Source organism: Nothoprocta perdicaria, unplaced genomic scaffold (genome assembly GCF_003342845.1).
Source record: "Nothoprocta perdicaria isolate Ctin4 unplaced genomic scaffold, notPer1 scaffold_5, whole genome shotgun sequence".
NCBI lineage: Eukaryota > Metazoa > Chordata > Aves > Tinamiformes > Tinamidae > Nothoprocta > Nothoprocta perdicaria.
This window is the reverse complement of record NW_020455754.1, coordinates 5,193,993-5,214,397: the sequence shown is the minus strand read 5'-3', so window position 1 is coordinate 5,214,397 and position 20,405 is coordinate 5,193,993. Positions and strand designations below refer to the sequence as shown.

Sequence of the window (20,405 nt, the reverse complement as noted above, 5' to 3'; positions counted from 1 at the left end):
GAGAGGAGAGCAGCCATCACATCACAGCAGTGCCGCAGAGGACGCACGCCCTCCCGTGTCCAAGGCGGCCCCTCGCCCGCGGGTCCCCCCAGCCCACGGGGCGGCCACGTTTCCCGTCCAGCTGAGCAAGAGCAGCAGCCAACATGAAGGGCACTGCCCCGACCCAGCCTGAGCGCTGCCCTGGCAGCAGCTGCTACAGCAGAGCCTGCTCCGAAGGGAGGCCACGTTGCAGGCAGCCACCCCGAGCGCAGGGCTGCAGCACGGAGATCTGCACCACGAGGTCTGCGCCACCTCCGGCACATCCCCCCGGCGCTGCGACTCCAAGCGCAGCCTCCAGCCTGCTCCAGCCTGCTCCATCTTAGGGAGGTCGTGGTGCTGGAGTGAAGAGCCTTCCTCCAGGGCACCATCACATGGACAGCACTCACCTCGTGCCCACTCCGAGTCCCTAGGAATACATGGCCCCGCAGCAGTCGCAGGCTAAGGGAAGAGCACTTGGCTGGCTGCTCCAAGCCTTGCTTGCCCAGCAAAGTCTCCTCTCCTGTCTGCCCTCTGTCCCCTAGAAAGGCTCTAGAAGTCRCTGCCAGTCCTGCTGCAAGGTTGGAGCTGAAAATAACCCCCAAAGGGGCTCGGGCAGGAACCTGCAAGCCCAGCAGTGCTACCAGGAAGCTTTCCAGTGGCCCAGCCCATGCCCAGGTACCACCTGCTCCCCACAGGGGAGCAGCCACCTCCACACGAGGCAGAGCCAGAGGAAAGGCAGAGCCCTGCCAAGGTGTCCCAAGGGGCAGCTGGGCTCCAGCACCTTTCCCGGTGCAGGGACCTCCAGGCCGCCAGCGAGCTAAGTGGGGCAGGGGCAAACAGACCCATGGCACTCGTCACATGCAGGAGCAGCCGTGCCCTGCAGTGCTCTGAGCCACACAACGCTCAGCTGTATCCCAGCCAAAAATCGTCAACCAGAAATCTCATCATTTGCATCTGAATCCCCAAGGGCTGAGGCCTGTGATGGATTTAAGGGATTATACGAAACTAAGACATCATGTTGCATCTTCATGCTGAGAATCACATTTCTGAGCACAGGCAAAGCTGCTGCACCAGGGCTGTGCCCCCAGGAACCCACGGGGAGGCCTGGAAGGGCCCTCTCTGCGCTCCCTGGGAGAGCCACGAGCAGGAATGGCCATGGTGGGGCCAAMACGTGGCAAGGTACTGCGTGCCAGCTGCTACCCGTGCTTCCTCCCACCTCCTAGCAAGGCATGTCCCTCTGTCCCTGCACAGCAGCTCGCTTCCTCGTGCATCTCCTGGGGTGCTTCCCTTTGCTCCCRGCACTCCGTGCTTCTCCCTGCTTGCTCCTTCCCAACGGGAAGGGGCTTGTGGGATAGAGCCGGCCRCGCTCATGATCCTGCCGCTGCCCCCACTCCACGTGTGCTCAGGCAGGGAAGCCTGTGGGCGCGAGGCTGCTTGGCAGGGCGGCCCTGGCTCCCTGCCTGCTGGAGGGGCTCCCGGCAGCTCCGCTGCATGAGCTCAGCCCCAGGGACCCGGCCACGCTCCTGCGAAACGCTGCGAGAGGGAGGGCACGGAGCGCTCTGGGCACAGCTACGCACAGAGGCGGGCACCCCCACAGCGGGTGGGCTCATCCCCAGGGCCAGGGGACGGCTCGTGCCGGCCGCGCGCCCCCGAGCCCCGCACGGAGCCGTCTGCGGGGTCGCCCCTCACCTTGGCGCTCCGCAGCCTCCTGGTTCCCTGAGCTTGCCTAGCAGCCTGAAGGCAGTTGTCCACGTGCCTCTGATACTGCAGCAGTGGCACCAGGGACTTACAGAGGTAGCACTTCTCACACCTGCCAGGCAGCAAAGGACAGAGCACCGCATTAGGATTCACCCTGTGCTGGGCTACCAGGTGCCAGCGGCGACTCTCCTCCTGCAGGCCACGCCACGGAGGAGATGGCACCAGGTCGGAGGAGATGCCACCAAATCGGAGGAGATGCCACCGGATCAGCGCTTGCTCAGTGGGGTCGGGCCAGCACCGGTGACAAAGACTGAGTGATTATCAGTTTTCCCTGCCTGTTCCTCTGTATCCTGCTGCTGCAGCAGCAGGACAGTAATCAAATCTGCTCATCTAACTATCTCAAACACCACTGACTTCTCCCCAGACATAAAGCACCCTGTCAAAATCCGCAGAAATGAAGTGCAAGGGCTTTGCAAAGGGGAGCTAAATTCTGCCTGAAAAGCAAACCAAGTGTGTTAAATCAGAGAGACATTTTACCAGGGCTGGATGAACTTGTCTGACTAGTAAATCAAGTCTTTCCCTACACTGTCTCCATTTTACACGGAGCCATGTTGGGAGAGGAACGCGGAGCACACACTCCTGCTGGGTGACTGGCACAGGCACCCTCTCTTGCAGCCGCATTCCTCAACCCCATCATGTGTCCAGAAGATGCCCAGGCTCCTGCAGGATGGATTGAATGAGTCTAGGAAGAAAATTACCCCGGCTGAAGGGAGATGAAGGTCAGGATGGATTTATACAGCCCCGCTCGCTGCCACGCCGGCTCTCAGCACGGGCACTACCATGCGGAAGAGGGCACTGGTTCTTCGGGAGAAGAGCATCCACCCTGGGAGCTGCTTGGGGATGGACCATCTGCGTGAAGAGACGAGGCCTCGGGGAGCAGCCCCAGCAGCGCTGTGTTCAGTTTGATAAGCAGCACTCACCTACTAAAACTCACCCCGGGCTCTAAAATGCATATGGAGAGCCCCCATCGCGCAAAACTCCGCAGTACTTTTCCTGTATTTTCTTTCCAGTCAGTGCTGATTACCCAGATAATGTGTCTAAACAGAAGCTGTCCTCTCTATAATTAGCCTAATTCCATTAGTGATGTTGCCATCCACTGTTTGTAACAGCAAAAATTGCTTCCATAGCAGGGATTTTACTGTCAGATCCTCTCTTATGATGCTTTGTGTGGGTGGGAGGAGGAGGGGCTGCATGGGAAGAGATTAAACAAAGCCACTGCTATTCTGAAAGTCTAATTTAATTAAGAATATCACTACAGGTGCCATGTTGACAGCCTCCCTGTCCAAGCTTCTCCTTTCCTGGGGTTACCAAGCTCAAATCTCCCACTAGGAACTGGTTGAGTTAGCACCATTTTAACTACATCTCCCTCCACTATGGCCAGAGACTGCACATCCCAGCTCGCCCTGGGTTTGGCCAGAAGGAACTCAGTGTAAAAAATAAACATGCTGAAAACAGTAAATTCCTCTTGCTTTGCTATAAAAACTCCCAATGGCAACAGAATGGACTGAGGAAAGGCAATTTCTTAGGGAAATACTGCTGGGAAGGCCATCTCCCAGAATTTATGCAAGGTGAAAGACCTCCATAGCCAAGCTGGAATGGGAAGAGCACAGGACCCGGTCCCGGAGGAGCAAGCAGACCTACTTACTTGTCCRTGCCCGAGGCGGCCGGGCCGCCTTCGCTGCCGCCAGCTCTGCTTCTGGCCTCTCTCTGACGCCGGGTAAGCACTGGGGACAAAGCAGAAAGGGTCACCCGCCATCCGCCCCAGCCGCATCCCTACGCAACATCCACGGGGAATGCACTTCAGCCTCCTCCATCCGGGCCTGCAGCAGGTTTTAGGACAGAAAAAAAGGCAAAGAAACATTGGGCTGGGATAGKTCTTTCCTGCAGAAGATGTGGTGACTAACTGAAGCAGTCACCTGCCCTGCACCTGCAGAGCAGGGAGCCGTTTCACACTGCACCTTGTCTCGACCACCAGAAAGAGCTTTATCAGCGGGGCACTGCTCACAGTGATTCCTTCCCCTGGAAAGGGAAGGTTGCAGCGAATAGCCTGAATGGTCCCTGCTTTCCTCCCCTCGCAGGTGAAAGCAGGGAGACCTTCCCGATTCCCTGCAGGAAGCTCTGCGAGGTGTCTGGATGGCTCCACCAAAGCCAGGCACGTGTCAGTAGCTGGCGAAACCCYGGCCTGACCAGCGTGCTGATGGCAGGAGCCAATGTTTTCTGTTCCCTCAGCAATCCCAAGCAGTCTTTCCAAACCTGCTCTCCAGGCATCTGCAGGGAGCATGTCTAAGTGTTGTCTCTTTCAGTTGAATTCCTCTCAGCATATTTCTGTTGACATGCCACCAGCAAAGGTCCTCGGGGAGCGTATCGGRTATCTTAGCTCGCCGCACCAGGGACATCCAAGATTCCAGCTCCAAAACAGATGTTGCAGAAAGCACTCTCAGCAATCTGGCTAAAGGGGAATGCGTGGAGCTGTTTTACAGCCTGGTAGCACTGCTTCCCATACTCAATATTCCCACCAAAAAAGCCAACGTATAGGCCTGTTACTATTGGCACAAAATCTGTGGAAAAAAAAGGGGGGAATCCTGCACAGAAGGGGGAAATCCTTCAGAGCTTTGGGAAAAGCCCATTTCCAGAGCATCAGGCAACGCCGCAAGCCCCAATATTTATCCCCAGTACTGACAGAGCGAGGGCTTTTCATCCCCAGCCACCTCTGACCTGCAGCCCCAGCAGCACAGGCACCGTGGGCTCCTCACAGGCTCTCGGGGCTGCAGGGAGACACTCACACCGAAGGCTGCTCAAGCTCGAGCTTGAGCATGTCCTAGGACGCGGCCATCACGCGGGTGATGATTGAGAACAACAGCTTTTTATCCCTCACAGGCATCAAAGCAGCATCTCTGTTTAACCCAGCCTGGCCCAGATTTGAAGTGGCAGCCTGATTAGGAGGACCGACAGCCCTGGCCATCCCTCAAGCCATAYAGCCTCCCAACAACCCAACTAACAGGGGCACTTGACAGCGTGGTGAAGGCTGCTCTCCAAATCAGCGTGCACTTGTTAATATTCTTTTAACGCCGTCTCGGGAGCCTGGTGCACTAGCTCAGGTGTTAATCAGTTCTATTTTCTATCAAAAGCAGTGAACACATCTGGCATAATGGGCCCATTAGAGATCTCGGGGACCAGCTCTACAGATGCTCAGGGGAAGACCCCCAGCTGTGCTGCTGAAAGCGGGAGCAGAGCGAAAGGGCCGGCCGTGCGACGGGCCTGGCGAAGCACAGCAGAGCCAGCCTGTTCCCCCTTCACACACTCACACATATTGGCAAGGCAGAGCCCCTGCCAAAACACCCCAGCAGCCTGCGGGAAGGGCGTTCAGAAGAGAACATATAGCTTGCCATAGGGGAAATGTGCAGTGCCACCGAGGAGGCCGGAGCGGCTGCGCCATGGGAGCTCGGCAGCTCTCCCACATGCAATGTTCTTTGCTAAATCAGACGTGTTTCGTAGCCTCAAAATGACCTTTTCCCCAGCCCGACGTTTCTCCGGGCTGACAAGTGATCCCTGCGGCGCTGGGCTCCAGCTCTCACGCAGGGGGAGGCTCAAGGCCTTCCCGGTGCCCCGGGGCTGCAGCGCCTGGCCTGGCTGCACGGGGCACTGCCCTTCCCCGCGGCAGGTTCCTCTCCGGGCACTCAGCTGCCTACTCTTCCTCCCCGCTGTACTATTTTTGTGCACCATCCTATTAATGGCAGCCTCTCCAGCATCTTGTCCTTTTCCACAAGTGATGAGGCTTTTCTCCGMACCCGCTCTGTTACTCTTCCCGCTGTAACGGCGCCACTTCTATTGATGTCAGGAGCTTTTTAACAGCACCATCGCTGCTGCTTCTGCCACTCTGGAGATTGACAGCTGCTTCAGGTGGTATTCAAGGCTTCGGGAGGAAGGGAGGCGTCAAATCCTCTTTTTCCTGGGCTCGCTTGGGAATTGAGATGTTGAGTGCAGAGATGGAGGGCCACAGGAATGCAGCACGTCCCAAAGCTCGAGCCTACTCAATATGCTCAGTGACAGCCAAGAGTCGCTTCCAGAGCCATTCCCGTCCTGGCAGCAGCAGCAGGCGATGGATCTGACGACTTCATCGGAGAGCCCCCTCACAAGCAAACCCTTCACACGACTGCACAAAGGGAGACGGAGCTGGCACGACGCTTCCGAGGGCCTCATTCATTCCCTGGGAATCTGCAGCATTCACAGACCTGGCAAGCAGAGCTCCAAGGCTCCCCAGGCTGGTGCAGCAGCTCAAGCACCAGCAGGCTCTTCCATGTCATTTGCTCAGATGAGGAGGAAATGGAAATTCATGACCAGATTTTCATACAGCCCAGGTGTGTGGTGATCCAGGCACTCAGCCAAGGCAACCATGCACATACATAATGGAAGCTGTTGTAACTCATCTCGCCCAGCTACATGGTTTGAAAACCTATCCTTAAATATCAGCCAGGCTGAGCTGGCCTCCTTATTCAAAGCACTTCAAGGCTTTGGTGGATGATTAGAAGAGGGAAGAAGAGGAGAAAGAATGAAAGAAATCGTTTTGTAATTTAAAGCAGAAAACACTGAAGATTACAGCAATCTGCAGTACTAAAGATATCGGGAACATGAGGAATTAATAAGTCCTAAGACAGGTCAGAACCCCTGACCCAGCGCAGAAACGGGCAACTGAAGCCCTTCTTAAACAGATCAAGAGAGGGTTTAGGTGGGTGGTGAAACTTTGATTTTCTTTCACACAAGGTTATTGCTGCATTGTTGGGGTTACTGCTGTGCTTTCTGCTTCAGAAGACAATTCAAGCACTTCCTCTCCCACCCCACCACCTCCCCACATGAGCTTTAGGYACACATTTGTGCCAGGGGAAGATGCCACCACGACCTGCCTGGAAACAGAGTCTTTGGTGCCTCCATAAGACACATTCCTCAGCTCAGGCTAAATATCATCCACGCACCCCAAACACCTCTGATGAGCTCAGCTGCGACCTTCCCGCGTGGTTCTCCTCCCAGTACGGGCACTGGGAACGGGACCGAGGTGCCCTGCAAGCCAAACCCCAGCCAGACGCCACGTTTTGCTCTAAGTTCAAGTAGMGCTCGGCTCTAACACAGGCAGAGATTGTTATGACTAGCAAAGTCTGGTGTCTACAGGGAAAATGTTGGAATAACTGGAAATCAAAAACCCAAATTAATGTCATTTTGTCCCAGAACCATYGCTCTTCCTAGAGCTATTATTGGAGAACAAAATCACTTCTCTTCCAGGCTAGTTTTCATATGGGAGGATTGTACTGAACATAGCAGAGAAGCAATTCCAAAATAGCTATCCCTACATAGATCCCCAAGGAGGCCAGTCTGAGAGCAGCATGAAAAGGCCAGCCCTGAACTCTGTCCTGCTGAAATACAACACCAAAAGAAAGAACAAGCTCCCTCGCATTGCCAAAAAATTCAAAGCCTTTTCCGGATCACAGTCAGGATTCCCGAGGATCAGTGGATACACTCTCAATCCAGGCACAGCAGGGTCTTGATTACCCCAGGACAAAAGATATTCCGCTAAAATGTGTATTAAAAATTCAGCTTCATTTTGTAGCATGCACAAGACCTTTATGAGCATTGATGGGGGTGGAACTGTGATGGTTCAGTACTTGCAAGACCCATTCCCCTTCTGCAGAAGTAGTTGCTTTGTGCCCGTAGAGACAATTCCTCACCAGAATTCAGCACCAAGCAGTATCAGCAGCTACGCTGCCTCYTTCTGTCACATCTCCAAAGATTCAGTATAACAGGGACCCTGTATTTTAAAACTACATCAATTCTGCATTAAGATTACATGGTGAAACTTCCCTTTGCTAGAGAAAGGCAGAAGTTAGAGTTCTTGTACCAGCTCTGATTTGCAAAAATTGCTTAGACATCACAGATTAAGGTTGTACTTAATAACTCAATATGTAACTGAAAATTATATATGCACAACCTGAAAAGTTAATCTTATTACAAGCTACTACTTTGATATTACCTGACATTACACTATCACAGACTTTACATTTCAAGCAGCAGCTAAACCATAACTTATTGAATATGTTGATAACCAACTGGTGTATTTGTTCACTTAAGCTCTACAAAGGTTGGTTATAAAAAAACTGACATGGAGAGAACTGCAAAGGGGGTTTAATATCAACATTCCAACCACACTTTGATGCTTCAGTCTTCACATGAAGACAAAAGATGTGAGCTCCCCRGTCGATAGTTATCATTTTATAATTTTAGAGAAACAAGAGGGAAACTTTTCTCAGGCTCTCGCTGCTGAACAAACCCTTTATACAAACACAAATGTCAGACTCATTGCTCACTGTAGACTGTGCTCGGAGTCGTACAGAAAATGCCCCCTTTTTGGGAGCTCTGAAGGACGCTCTCGCTTGCGAGGCTCTGGAGTCTGTCTTTTTCCAGCCCTGGCAAATTCTCTGCGGGTCCTCACAAAGCACACAAAAGATGTGCCTTTTGAGTGCAGCAGCCACGGCCAGATCCTGGGGTAATATTCAGCTTACACACTTTCCAAGGGACTAATAATATGATCAATTATGAAGCCATTCACAGAGAAGAGCTGTCTGTGCAGTAGGTGCYGGAAAGACAAGAGCCTCCAGTAACTCTCTCCCTGGCCAGCTTAGAGGAAGCAAAAGGCAGCGAGAACAAATCTCTCCACATGCCACACACAGAATGTCCTGATGGGGACAGGATTACAGAACAAGGCTGCAAGCAAGAGGAAAGGGGGCCGAGCAGAGCAGGCAAACACACAAAGGCAGCCCTCGGCAGACCTGGGGTGTCCTGGGCAGCCTCCTCTCCCACGACGCCGTTGCAGTACATGGCGTGCAGCTCGATCTCGGCGGCTGGGAAGCCTTGGTCACACAGCGGGCATGACACGCGGTCAGCAGCTGCAGGGCTGCCCTCAGACACGGTGCTGCTGGCATTTGCATCTCCACCAGCCTAGGAGGGAAGAAAAGGGAAAAAAAAAAAAGAAAAGATCAGCCAGACAAGTCATCATGCTGCTTTTTTCGCTAGGTGTTGAGCTCCGTGTTACCTGGGAGCTACTCCCATGGACTCAGGTTTTCTTGGTAAGTTTTATTCTYCCTTCACCACGTACAGGTCAGAAATAACACCACTGGCTGAGTAAGCCRTGCAGTACTGTCTAATTCTTCTTCCAAAGGCAACACGTCCTGCTGAATCACGGTGAAACTTCCCTGCACAGCCGTGCACAACATTTAAGGCAAACATCACCTGCGCTACCGCAGAAAAACAGCAAAGCCTCCATTAATCAAGAAAGCTCAGCAGCGAAACTGATGGAAAATTCATGGGGCAAAGCAAGAGTTCAACACCTGAGTTGTGCTCATCAGTCTCTGCACATGATCCACGCTACACAGGCTACACTGTCTGGGACGAGATCTTCCTCCAGGATGAAAGGAGGCTGCTGTGCACTTGGTGAGTATGGCAAGATCCCCGGGGAGCTCCTCCTCTCTAGAGGATGTGGCTGCAACAGTTATCAAAGGGGACACGGATCAAGGAGAGAGGCAATGCATTTAAAATCCATGTCAYGCAAAATTTCTAGGGGTGGCTTTTCACCCGTGTTGTGAGGGCAAAATGTCACAGCCCATCTTTGTTCTCTGGGTGCTGTTATCCCTGATCTCTCCTTTTGCGCTGCTTACACAGCTGCAGAGATGCACCGCTCTTCACCCTCTGAAATGCAAACTCTTCCCCACACTAGCTACGTGCCCAAGACACAGCAGACTTCCACCACCTCATTCGTAACTACAGCTCTGCCTAGCCAAGCTTCCTACAAGATTTATCTAGTTTTAAGAAAGATTTTCGTTTTTTACAATGATTAAARAACTTGTTTAAATATTAACCATGTAGAAGAAACCTGTAGGAAATTAATACAAGAGAGTTTCTGTCCTTGGTTCTAGGCAGGGACACGTGTGCAGTTAAACTGCTGTCTGCTTCCCTCCAACAGTGTAATTTCGGGGAAGCAGTAATTGGGGTCAGCCAAGACACTCAGTGCCGCTGGAGCCGTTCGGCATATTACTGGGTTTATCAACTGCTTTGCCAAATGAGGGTTTGATCCTGAACACCCATCCTCATTTTTCTGTCCTGAGGCGAAGAGCAGCACTTTACTGACAGAGAAAAGCTAAGCGAGAGATTGCAGAACCAGGCCTTGAACTGAGAATCCAGCCTAGAAAATCCTTCCYCCAGTATCTGCTGCCAGTCCCTGGGCAGTAGCCCCCAAGGGCAGACAGCACCTTCATTCCCAGGGAAACTTTCTGCCCTATGGAAGAGGTGCCTCAAGAATTTCTCCATCCGAACACAGGCTGTTGAAATACATCACCTGGAGTACCTGCTCTCATGCTCTGCCCTCACATCTCAGGGTCACTACATCTTGTGAAGTCCTCACCRTGGGGTGTCGCAAAGAGGAGTCACACAAACAAGACACGTCAAATCCGAAAGATCAGATCAAGCCTGTGTTACCCCCGTCAGACAACACAGAAATACAAGCTGGGAAAAGCAGCAGGCGCTGCTCCTTCCAGCTACCATTTTTATAACAATCTTAGGAGAGCACCAAYTCTGCACATCCTGCCTGCCCACATTCAGCAGCAAATTACTAATTTTAAAGGGAAATGCAGTATTTGTAAGAAAAGGCACCGCAGTCCCAAAACTGCTCGTACCAAACCATGCAGGAACAACCTAAGAAGCCTCAACTGCAGAATCCATCACTCTTGACAGAAGCAGGAATTGTTGCCTCTGCTCTTCAGCAGAGAAAAGTGCCTCCAAGACATCGCGCTGCAGCCCAACAGCCAGTCAAGAGCAATGCTGGAGGCTGAGCCCAAGAACAAGACTCCTCTGTCCTGGMTCAGCATCTGCTGGGAAAATGTCAGTCCCGTTGGTCTCTGCCTGCTTCGYACTTACTGCTCATCTGCACAATAGGTTCTTCAGCAGGTTTCCTGGGCAGCTGCACGCTCAGGACTTGCTGCCACTGCTTCTGTTGCTGGGCAATCCCTAGGAAGCAAAACCACATCACTTCTGGACACTGGGTTGACCATCTTGTGCCCAGCAGCTGTCTAGGCAGAAGCTTAGGACCCAAAGGCACCATCTACAAAGTGTGAGGGACCAGTCAATATTCTGGCCATAACTGAACGGGCCACAAATGCTCTTTAATGGCTACAGGTTCTACAGCACAGAAGCACAACTGCCTCTCCTGCCTCTTTCTGCTGCAGGCTCTGATTGACAGAGGGCTACTTGGAGATACATGCAGAATGAAAGGCACACGAGAGCACAATCTGCTTTATTAAGAGGCCTGTGACAAAGAGACACGGGAGCTGCAGACACCCTGTACAAGCTGCAGCCTCCCAGAATGCGCCTTCCACAAGTGAATCCTCTTGTCAAGAGCTGTATGATTCTCTATTCATGCACCCTGCCAGAGCAGTACTTGGCAACCCCTTTGATACAGTTCTCTAAATTAATAGACAAAGGGAGTCTTATCAGAAGCAGGAACTGAAGTCAGATGTCGGTACCATGACAGCTGTGCAGCAATTGCTGCCCAGGTGTGCCAACACAGGAAAAGGAGCCACACAACTACACACATCTGCATCGACAGGCGGGAATGACGGCCCTGCCACTGACTCACTACTGCTCCTAACTGCTGCTGCATAAAACCCTGGATTCCTGGGCTCAGCTCACTCTCCTTGGACTGCAAACCATCAGCTGCCTGCTCTCAACACTTCCATGTCATCTTTATCTCAATCCAATCTCTCTGAGTGAATCTTTCCTCCCAGAAACAGCCTGTGGAAAACAAGMGACACAAGTTCAAAGGACTGTAGCAGGGAAAAACGTGGCAAAAGATGATGTAACCGAGGTCCACCAGAGCTCCTGGAGTGCCCTGCATCACTGACCACCATAGCGCACTGCTTCTATCTCTGGGCAAGCAACAGTGCTGCTGTTCAGACTGAGGACATTACCCAGCCAGAAATGGACATGATGTAAAATAACAAACTGGAACTGATACCAACTCTCTGGCTCCAGAAGCCACTGCAGGCGGCCCTTGGCCAAAGGCAACTTGAGCTATGAAAGGATTGAAGAAAAAAATATGGAAAGAGAAGTGATTACGAGGATCCCAGCAGCAGCAACCCATGCTCTCAACCACCCCAGCGGAAATGCTAGCATAGCCCAACTGAGCAAATGACGTAGAGAGGCAGACTGGATGCAGGACACCTCCCCAGCTCCACACGCCCTTACCTGCATAGGTGCATCTTTGYTGTCCAAGCAGAGCTCTTCTCTCTCTGGCTCAATATCTTCTGATGGACTTGGTTGGGTCTCTGCAAAAAACATCACCAGCTCAGGAAATGTTTGCAGCCCCCAAACTTTCTCCTCACTTGTTGGTGTAACTCAGCCCATTTCTTAACAGTGTTTTCACAGCTTCTAAACATTTTTTTCTTTTTTTTTAAGACTTGACACAAATGTTAACAGACAATGTGCAACAACACAGCCAGATGAGGGGTTAAAAGTCACAGCACAACGGTGTGAGCACAAAGCCACTGTAGCTTTGCAGCTTCATGGGGAGTGAGACTAGACACAGGGAACGTGCGTGGGACACTTGCTGGGCTAGAGACAAGGCAAGAATAGAGCCCTCCCTCACAGCCAAGGAGCAAGACAGAGCTCCCATTCTGCAGCCTGTCACGTAGTGGCACCTTGTCCAGACCTCCATGTTTTCGTTAGCAACAAAAAATGCCTCCAAGCACCACCATGAGCTCTCCCTCTACAAATGCTCGTGAGAGGTCTTTTTATCAGGTTTCTCACTTAAAACCCTGAACTGGAAAACAAAGTGAACACTCCAGCACATTACAGAAAACCAGGAAAGAAAAAGCTCATTGGTCCCATGCATGTTTGTTAATTAATATAACAGTCACTTATGCTTTACACAGTTTTACACCAAAGGATTTGAAAATTTCTTGGTGGTCTTGAAGAGACCACTCCTGACACCTCATTTTGGAAGAGCCCTCTGCCCTGACATATGTTCAGAGCCAGAGCTGTAATACTGTCTCAAAGGAAATGAATCCCAAACCRGGAAATCAAACAAAGTGAATGAGTTAATTTCAGCCCTGATAAACACAACTGGGAAGATGTTGTTTTGCTCAAATAATTTGACAATTCTTTTACTTTTTCCGAACTGTATCGTTGTGTTATTTTCAGTGCAATATTCAGAACACTCGTAAGTGCCTCTTACCTGGGCAAACACTGACCTCTTCCTCAGCAGAGTTTTCTGTGGCAATATCTGGACTTCTCCTACTGCCAAGTGAGGTCAATATAGAGATGCTGTCAAAATACAAATATGCAACATAAACCTCACATCAAGCAGGTGTGACAGTGCCCATCTCACACAGTTCAGAAAGGCACACAACTTTTTGATTTCCAGTGACCAGCAGAACAGAGAAATGCATGGATTTAAAATGCTATCCTAAGCATAAACCCCCAAAGGAAATATTTTTGTTCTAGAAAGAGGAAAAAAAAGACACAAAGAGTGAGTATTTCATGTGAGAGGAGTAAAAATACTTGCTGAGATCTGTGGGACTCTGATTTTTCAGCTCTTAGATTAGGGAGTTCTGCCGGTACCAGCACCTCCTCACCTGTGTCAAGGCTCGTTTTAAAGAGGAAAGACACAGACTTGCTTGACACCATATTCCTCTCCTTCCCGCTTTCTATTGTTAATTTTCGTTCTTATCATCCTCCCGTGGCAGCCAGAAGCAGCACCAACGCGATACAGCACAAAGCTCCCTTGCAGCAAAGTCCTGCCAGCACCTGCGTAGCGGTTCCTTCCCGGAGCATTTTGCACAACTCCTCCCTTCTCGACCTTCGTATTCCTCATTTTTCCCCACGGAGCACAATGTCTTTCCGAAACAGGCAGGCACTGCTGAGCAAGTCTGGCACCCATGCTGACACCCTCAGCGCTCCGCATGGCTTTCTGATTAGTCTGATCAAGGATGCAAGAATACTCTTGAAAAACATGAATCCCCACACTGACAAACAGAAGATTTATTAAGCTCAATCGTAGGCCTTAGAGAGGAGAGAACAGCCACTGCTGATTTATGATAAATAGCAAAATTCTGATAGGAAATCACAAGTGGCTTCTCTCTCTAAATAAAGAATCTCAAAGCATTTGTTATGAATCCAGGCTGAGCATGTTGTACTCCGTGTCTAACATCAGGGCTCACTTCAAAAGAACTCACACAAAACAACTTGCTATGACATTTATAAAACGGGCTAATCAATTTGAAGTCAAACCACATTGCTTGCTACACCAGCTATCTCCTGGTAACAAAGCCTATAATCATTTATTAAAACCCCAATCTCCCCTACTCTGCACAAAGCATAAAACAATCAGGCAGAGTGGCCCACAGAAAGCAAAGCAGCTTCTTCTTGCTGCCGCTGCTTCCCAAACTGTTTGGGTACCTGCGGACAACTCGGAGCGGTGTTTTTCCATTCGGCGGAGCTCAGGCTGCCCAGCCAGGGTGCCCGAGCTTTACCCAAGTCTGCTCTGGCAAATTACCAGCAGCCAGATGGAAACACTTCAAGTGCACAAAGCCGAGCAGGCTGCAGCCATCCCGGGTCGTGGTGCAGCTGTGCCAGCTGCTGCCAGCTGTGCCAGCTGTGCAGCTGTGCCAGCTGTGCCAGCTGCTAAACGAGGGCGCCGCGGGGAGGCTCGGGCAGCCAGGAGTGCTGGGCTGGCAAAGGGCAGGAAGGTTTCACCAGCTGGACCACAAAGAGCCGAACCAGGAAAGGCTCCAACCCCATGAGCCACACAGCAGAGATCCTCTCTCCTCACACCCAACGCTGGCCTTAACCACTAGGGAGGCCACAGCTCCTGAGTCTGGGCCTTGGTGCCCTCCACGCAAAGGTGCCAGCGAGAAGCTCTGCTGTCCCARGCACAGCAGCTGCTGCAGCAGCCCCAGCCACTGGTTCCTTGGCTCCCCAAGGCAGCTTTAACCTTGATAGAAAACTGCAAGTAAAAGGGATTTTCAAACCTTGCATATTGATATCAACTGTTCAGACCAAATAGTGTTAGACTGGAGAAAAGCTGGCRGTTTTGCTCCAAAATAAGTTTGAATTATAAAACCTAGCAAATAAAAGACATGATGTATCTGCCCTCTCTTGTAACTTCCCCTTTGAATCCTCTCCCGCTTGCTCCCACTTACCCTGCTTTTCCCACAGCCTTYGCTGCAGAACGGCATCTCACCAAAAAAATAAAAAATAAAAAAGGGAAAAAGAAGAGTAGGCTTAAATCTGAGGAAAATCTTGTTGACTTGTCCCACACCTGTCATATGCTGAAGTGGCTTTTCTGGAGCACTGCACTCTATCTTTGGCTGATAGGCAGTGCCGTCTGGCTTCCTCCTCCCTRCTTTTCCTCCCTTTTCCTCTTCTGCAGCAAGGCAAGAATATAAAAATACACACACACACATCCAGTAATCCTTCCACCATGCTGCGTATGTGCCTTTGCAGACAGATCATTCCAACCCACTGCTATAAACCACCTTCAGCTCACCTATCCCAGTCTCCAGCTTTACCGTATGCCAAATTAGACACAGCCTCGGAGGGCAAGGATCAAGTCCTTTTACTTGAGCTCAAATCCAGCTTGCACGTCTTAAAAAGCGCCGGCAGCAACTGATCCCTGTCCCTTGGGGCACCTCACCTCGTTCCCACCATGCTCCAACGCCACGTTATTTCCAGGGCTATAAACCAGCAGCACCTAGAGCAGYCTCTGCAGCAAGAGCTGCTGCCAGGCTCTGTAGCTGGAGAGCCCTGGCAAGACCGTGGTTCCAACCGCTCCGGACGAGGGGAACGATCCCGGCCGCGGACCCCCCGCTCTGCAATGACCCTCCTCACCTCTGTGTAACTTGCATCGGTTCCCCATCTTCAGGCACGTCCACTGCAGCCAGCACCTGGGAGGCCTGAAAGCGAAAAAAATCTCCTATTAGATAAAACAATATGCACAGCTAACTGGGTCCAAAGGGATCTGCTGGGTCACCGGGGCTCTGCTCATGGTATTGAACCTACTAAGTCGTGTATTTTTTTCCAAAATGGCTAAATATCCATGTTGAACTAGTCAGCTTTCTGCCTCCTTAATCCTTCCTGGGGGCCAGCAGCGCTCTGCGGTAAGGGCTGGCGGCTCCTTTGGCCACCTTGCTGCCTCCAGGAACTCCTGCACAGTCCGTGTCCACCATTCCCATGCCCACCTTGTCCCCGTGCTCCCGAGGGCTCTGCCTGTCCCTGGTTKATGCCCTGATGTGTCTGTCGGCAGCACCACCTACCCCTCCCGAGCTTGTGAGCAGCCCCTGGCACCCTTGCAGCCGCAGCAGCCCCTCTCCTCCAGGTCACCACCTCGAGCGGGGCTGGCCTGCTCGGCTGACCCTTGCAGCTCATGCTGGACCTGAACTGCTGCTCTGAATTTCACACTGATAAGCTCTGCTGCGCTTCTCCGGACTGGGGAATCAGCTGTCCCATCAAAGCAAGGAAGCAGATTAACCCGCACAATCCACAGCTGGTAAATCCGTGTGCGCTTTATCCCATTTTCCATTTACCTCTCTTACCTTACTTACTCTTCCCTTTTAAAAATGTTCAAAAGCCTTATGCACTGCTGAGGTCAGGCTAACCTGCCAGTCATTACCCAGATCCCTTTCTTCTTCCTCACTGTACATACTACACTTGCCATTCTCTAATTAGCTGGAATTACAACAGTTTATTAGCAGTCCTTGCTGTCAGACCTGCAATTTCTCGTGTCATTTCTCAAAGAAATCTAAGGGAGTCTTCTCCTCCTCTCCTTGAGTATATTAAACTCTTCACACTTGATTTTCACCAACGATCTTGACTTAAATCAACTCCAGTCTTAGATGGCTGATGTACACAAAGCCTCTGGCCCTGAAGTGATTCTGATTCAAAAAAGTTATTTTTTTTACCTACGATATTCTTTATTTCTTTGTGGCACAACCTGCCATTAACATAAGACACTATATCTCCTCCTATATTTTTATTTCTCTGTCTCCTGAACAGTGCTGAACATCTGCTGTCTCTGCTCCACTCACAAACATTGTGTCACCACGTTTCTGTTATCCCCCACAGATAGGTTGGAGGCTCTGCTCTCATCACAGATTCCGCATCTCCACAAGCCGGTCCTATTTCTCTCCATCTTAAGGACAAGCCATCTCCTAACCTCATTCGAAAGAGCATAAAGAGGGGGTTCAATTAGTGCTGGGGTTCGTTAGTGGTGCTTCACAAGTGGAGCTCTCTTGACAACAGTGTTTTTCTCCTCACCAACCCTCCTTGGCAGCCCCACAAGGGACATCGCGTGGACAGGAGGCCACTGCAGCTGCAAAGGAGGGTGTCCAAGCACCTTGGAGACCCTGGGGATGTTTTCCAGCCCCAAATCCGTGATTCCCAGCAGCGGAGCAGCCCTCAGGGCAGCGGAGGAGCCCCGGGGCATCACAGCACGCAGGGATGGGGCCACTCCGGGTCCTCCTCTGTCACTGCCCCTGGAATTGCATTTGATGGAGAGCAGCAATGGAGACAGGCACAAGCAAACATCAAACATATCGATCTTGAAAGCAAATCACCTGCGCTGCCCTCAGCAGGCAACTGCAAAGAGAGCAAGAGCAGGAGGCAGCAACCTCTTAAGCTACCAGAGATAAGGCAGATGAAGGGATATTTAGAAATTGTTTCTCTCAAGTAAATAAAAGACTCGTAGGATTTCGCCCAGGGTTGAAATTTTAAGTTTGCTTTCCCCCTCCTTCCTTGTTTTCCTTTCTTTTTTTTTTCTTCCATCTTAAAATATCAGAAAGGTTAAATCTACACTTCTGTGGCTCTTCTAGAGAGCTCCCGTGGTCAGGATGAGTACATTAGAGTTTCCCACTCAGCACCACTAAAACCTCTTTTCTCCCCAAGAATTAATTAGGTATTAGCGTTAAACRGATAACAACAAAAAAATACCCCACATTTTTCAATAATGATTAGAAGTTCATGCCCCTCCCAGCTGGTGCAGCTTTCCTGTGGCTTTAGCTTACACCTCCATAGATCTGCASTCACCCCAATCTTCCAGAACAAAGAAATCTCCATTTTCAAAGGAAAAGACAGAGAGAAAAAACAGCAGTTTGCATTAAGAACCTTTCAGGTCRTTGTGTCTATCCTAAAGAAATGAGAAAGGGCACAAGTCCATTTCTTTCCTCTGCAGGTCACCTCTAAGGCTTGTTTAAATCTGTACCTGCTAAACCCAACCCAAGCACCGTCATGAAAAGCCACATTTCAGCCCAGGCTGCTCCGCTCTTTTCTTTTTTTTTTTTTTTTTCCCTGCAACCAGAAAATGCAGACATGACGTTTTTCCTAAGTGTTCAATATTACAAGACAGAATATAAATATCACAAAACAAGTTAAGTATCTTTCTAACACCAGGGTAAATGATCAAATACACTCGAAAACAGGAACAACAGAGCTGAGGCTTCAGTCATAGAGAAGATAAAGTTATACAACGATCCGGTAGTGAAGTCATTATGAAAAATGAGGGTTGGAAAAGGCTGACACAAACCTAAAATACAGCAGTAATAAATACTTCATCTGACTAGCAATCTGTTTAAACTTAGCAGTGACAGAAAGCTGCCTTCCGCTCGGGTGCGAGCGCCCTGCCGGGGACGCAGGCTGACACCTAGCGACTAGCAGAGCCGAGCAGCAACGTGCCGGGAGCCGGGACAAGGACAGCGAGGGCTGCGGGTGCCGGGACCTCTGGGGAGGTGGCACCCGCGGGAGGGACGCAGAGCCTCCGGATACAGCCACGGGAGCAAGGGGCAAAGAGCCTGGGCGAGGGTGAAGCGCATTCAGACACAAAGGGCTGTGTGCATGTGGAAGGCAAGAGGCTCTGCAAGGACAGAAGCGTCATTTCTGCCTGCAAAAGCCAGGGCTAAACAGACTGTGAGGGCAGCAGGGAGCTGCCCACAGGCCACACGGGCCCCTATCCAGTGGTCAGYGCTCTCTCGGAGCTCGTGACCGTGATGTACGGCCACAAACACCCTGGAGAAGAAGGGTCGGCTGGAAGTCGGCACCTCGGTGGTGCATTAATGGACAACTGCCAGGCTGCGTGGTGGCTGCTACCGTCTGCGAGCTGGATGCCAGCCTGCAGACTTCTCCTCTCTCTTACATTGTTCATCAGCAGTGTTTGCTTTGCAGAAGGAAATGAACCCTAAAATGGAGGGGAGAGCGTGACTCATCCCTGCTCAGACGCTGCACGGTGGTCAAGCTCTTACCTGGCAGTAGCTGGTGGTTGGCTCATCGTCAGAGTTCTTCTCCTCTTCCATGTTCTGCCCTGGACTCTCCTCTGCCTCCCTTCTCTTCGAAGGGAGGAGCCAGGTGACACTCTCAGGCTCCTTCTGCACCTCTGGGTCTCCATCTTCCGTGTCCTCCGCAATCCCGTTCTCCCTGCTGATSTGATCTCCTTTCCCAAGCTCGCTTTGGCTCAGGGAAGAAGAGCTGGGCACAACTGGGTTGCCAAACTCCTTCTTATGCAATAGCTGCCGCTGAGCCTGCTTCAGGCTCTTCTGGTAAACCTCCAGCTGACACAGGATGACTTTGGTGTACTGGTTGGGGTCCACCCCTTTGGGRCAGAACGGAATGCCCCAGTAGTAGTGCACTGTGTCCCTGGCCTCCTCCTTGCTTCTGCCCTCCTCTGGCACTGCGAGCACACGCAGCTCTGGGGCACTGCCCGGCCCCTCGTTTGGTTCCGACTGCTCTGTGGAAACACAGGCTTTGGTGCCGTGCCCRGCCTGCCACGTGTGTTTGGTGCTTTCCCCTCCGCAGCTCCTCTCGGGMCTGTCGCGCTGCTCCGTGTTCCAGGTGTTGCAGAGGGTGCCTGAGCTCTCAGCGCTGGCAGCTCCCACAGAAGAGCACGTGCCAGGCAGGGGAGGGTCTGCCGCTTCCGCAGGGCTGCAGGGGCTCGTGAACAGTCTCCTGGGTGCCAGTCGCCAGGAGCCTGGCGCAATCCTGCCAAAGGTGGGGCTCAAAGAGAAGAGGTCCTCTCCAAACGTGCCGGGCAACAGGCTACCAGAATCACTTCCTCCTGGTGAGGAAGGCTTTTCGCTTGACCTTGGTAAAGGCTGCCCCTTCCCCGGAGACACGATTATGCTGGATACTAGGGAGCTCTCAACGATTTCCTGGCTTAACCGCCTCAACACTACGAGGGGRCTGCGGGCGACATCCATCTGTCCATTCCCATCAGCTCCCGCCCGCTGTGAGTGGGAGCTGCACTCGGAGCGAGGGGTGTCAGGGCACAGGGCCAGACCTCCCAGGATCTCAGAGCCTTCTTGCTTGGCGGGGTCCTTTGGGCCTGTTCTGCCCACTGCTTCTGCAGGCAACTCGGGGGTGGCGTCAGAGGACTCCGAGGGCTGGCAGCTCTGAAAAACACAAGGTTGGTTCTCCAGCAGCAGGGCCCACCACAGATGCTGCTGCAACTCGCACGTCTGGAAACTGGGTGCCGTCTCCCCACAGACCAAAACTGCCCCCCAAATGACAGCACAGACTAGTTTAGACTCCCAGGGCCTCATTAGGAATGATAC

At 51.7% G+C, this 20,405-nt stretch overlaps 1 protein-coding gene across 1 annotated transcript in view; it reads right to left on the bottom strand.

Annotated features, from left to right (window-relative positions):
- UIMC1 (ubiquitin interaction motif containing 1) overlaps positions 1–20,405 on the bottom strand; it is a 34,524-nt gene that overhangs the window by 1,180 nt on the left and 12,939 nt on the right. The window contains exons 4-10 of the mRNA XM_026047690.1: positions 19,101–20,243; positions 15,700–15,764; positions 13,046–13,134; positions 12,058–12,137; positions 8,592–8,760; positions 3,422–3,500; positions 1,708–1,828 (exon numbers count right to left, since the gene is read on the bottom strand). Coding sequence (XP_025903475.1) covers positions 1,708–1,828; positions 3,422–3,500; positions 8,592–8,760; positions 12,058–12,137; positions 13,046–13,134; positions 15,700–15,764; positions 19,101–20,243 — 1,746 coding nt within the window. The remainder of the gene's footprint in view (positions 1–1,707; positions 1,829–3,421; positions 3,501–8,591; positions 8,761–12,057; positions 12,138–13,045; positions 13,135–15,699; positions 15,765–19,100; positions 20,244–20,405) is intronic.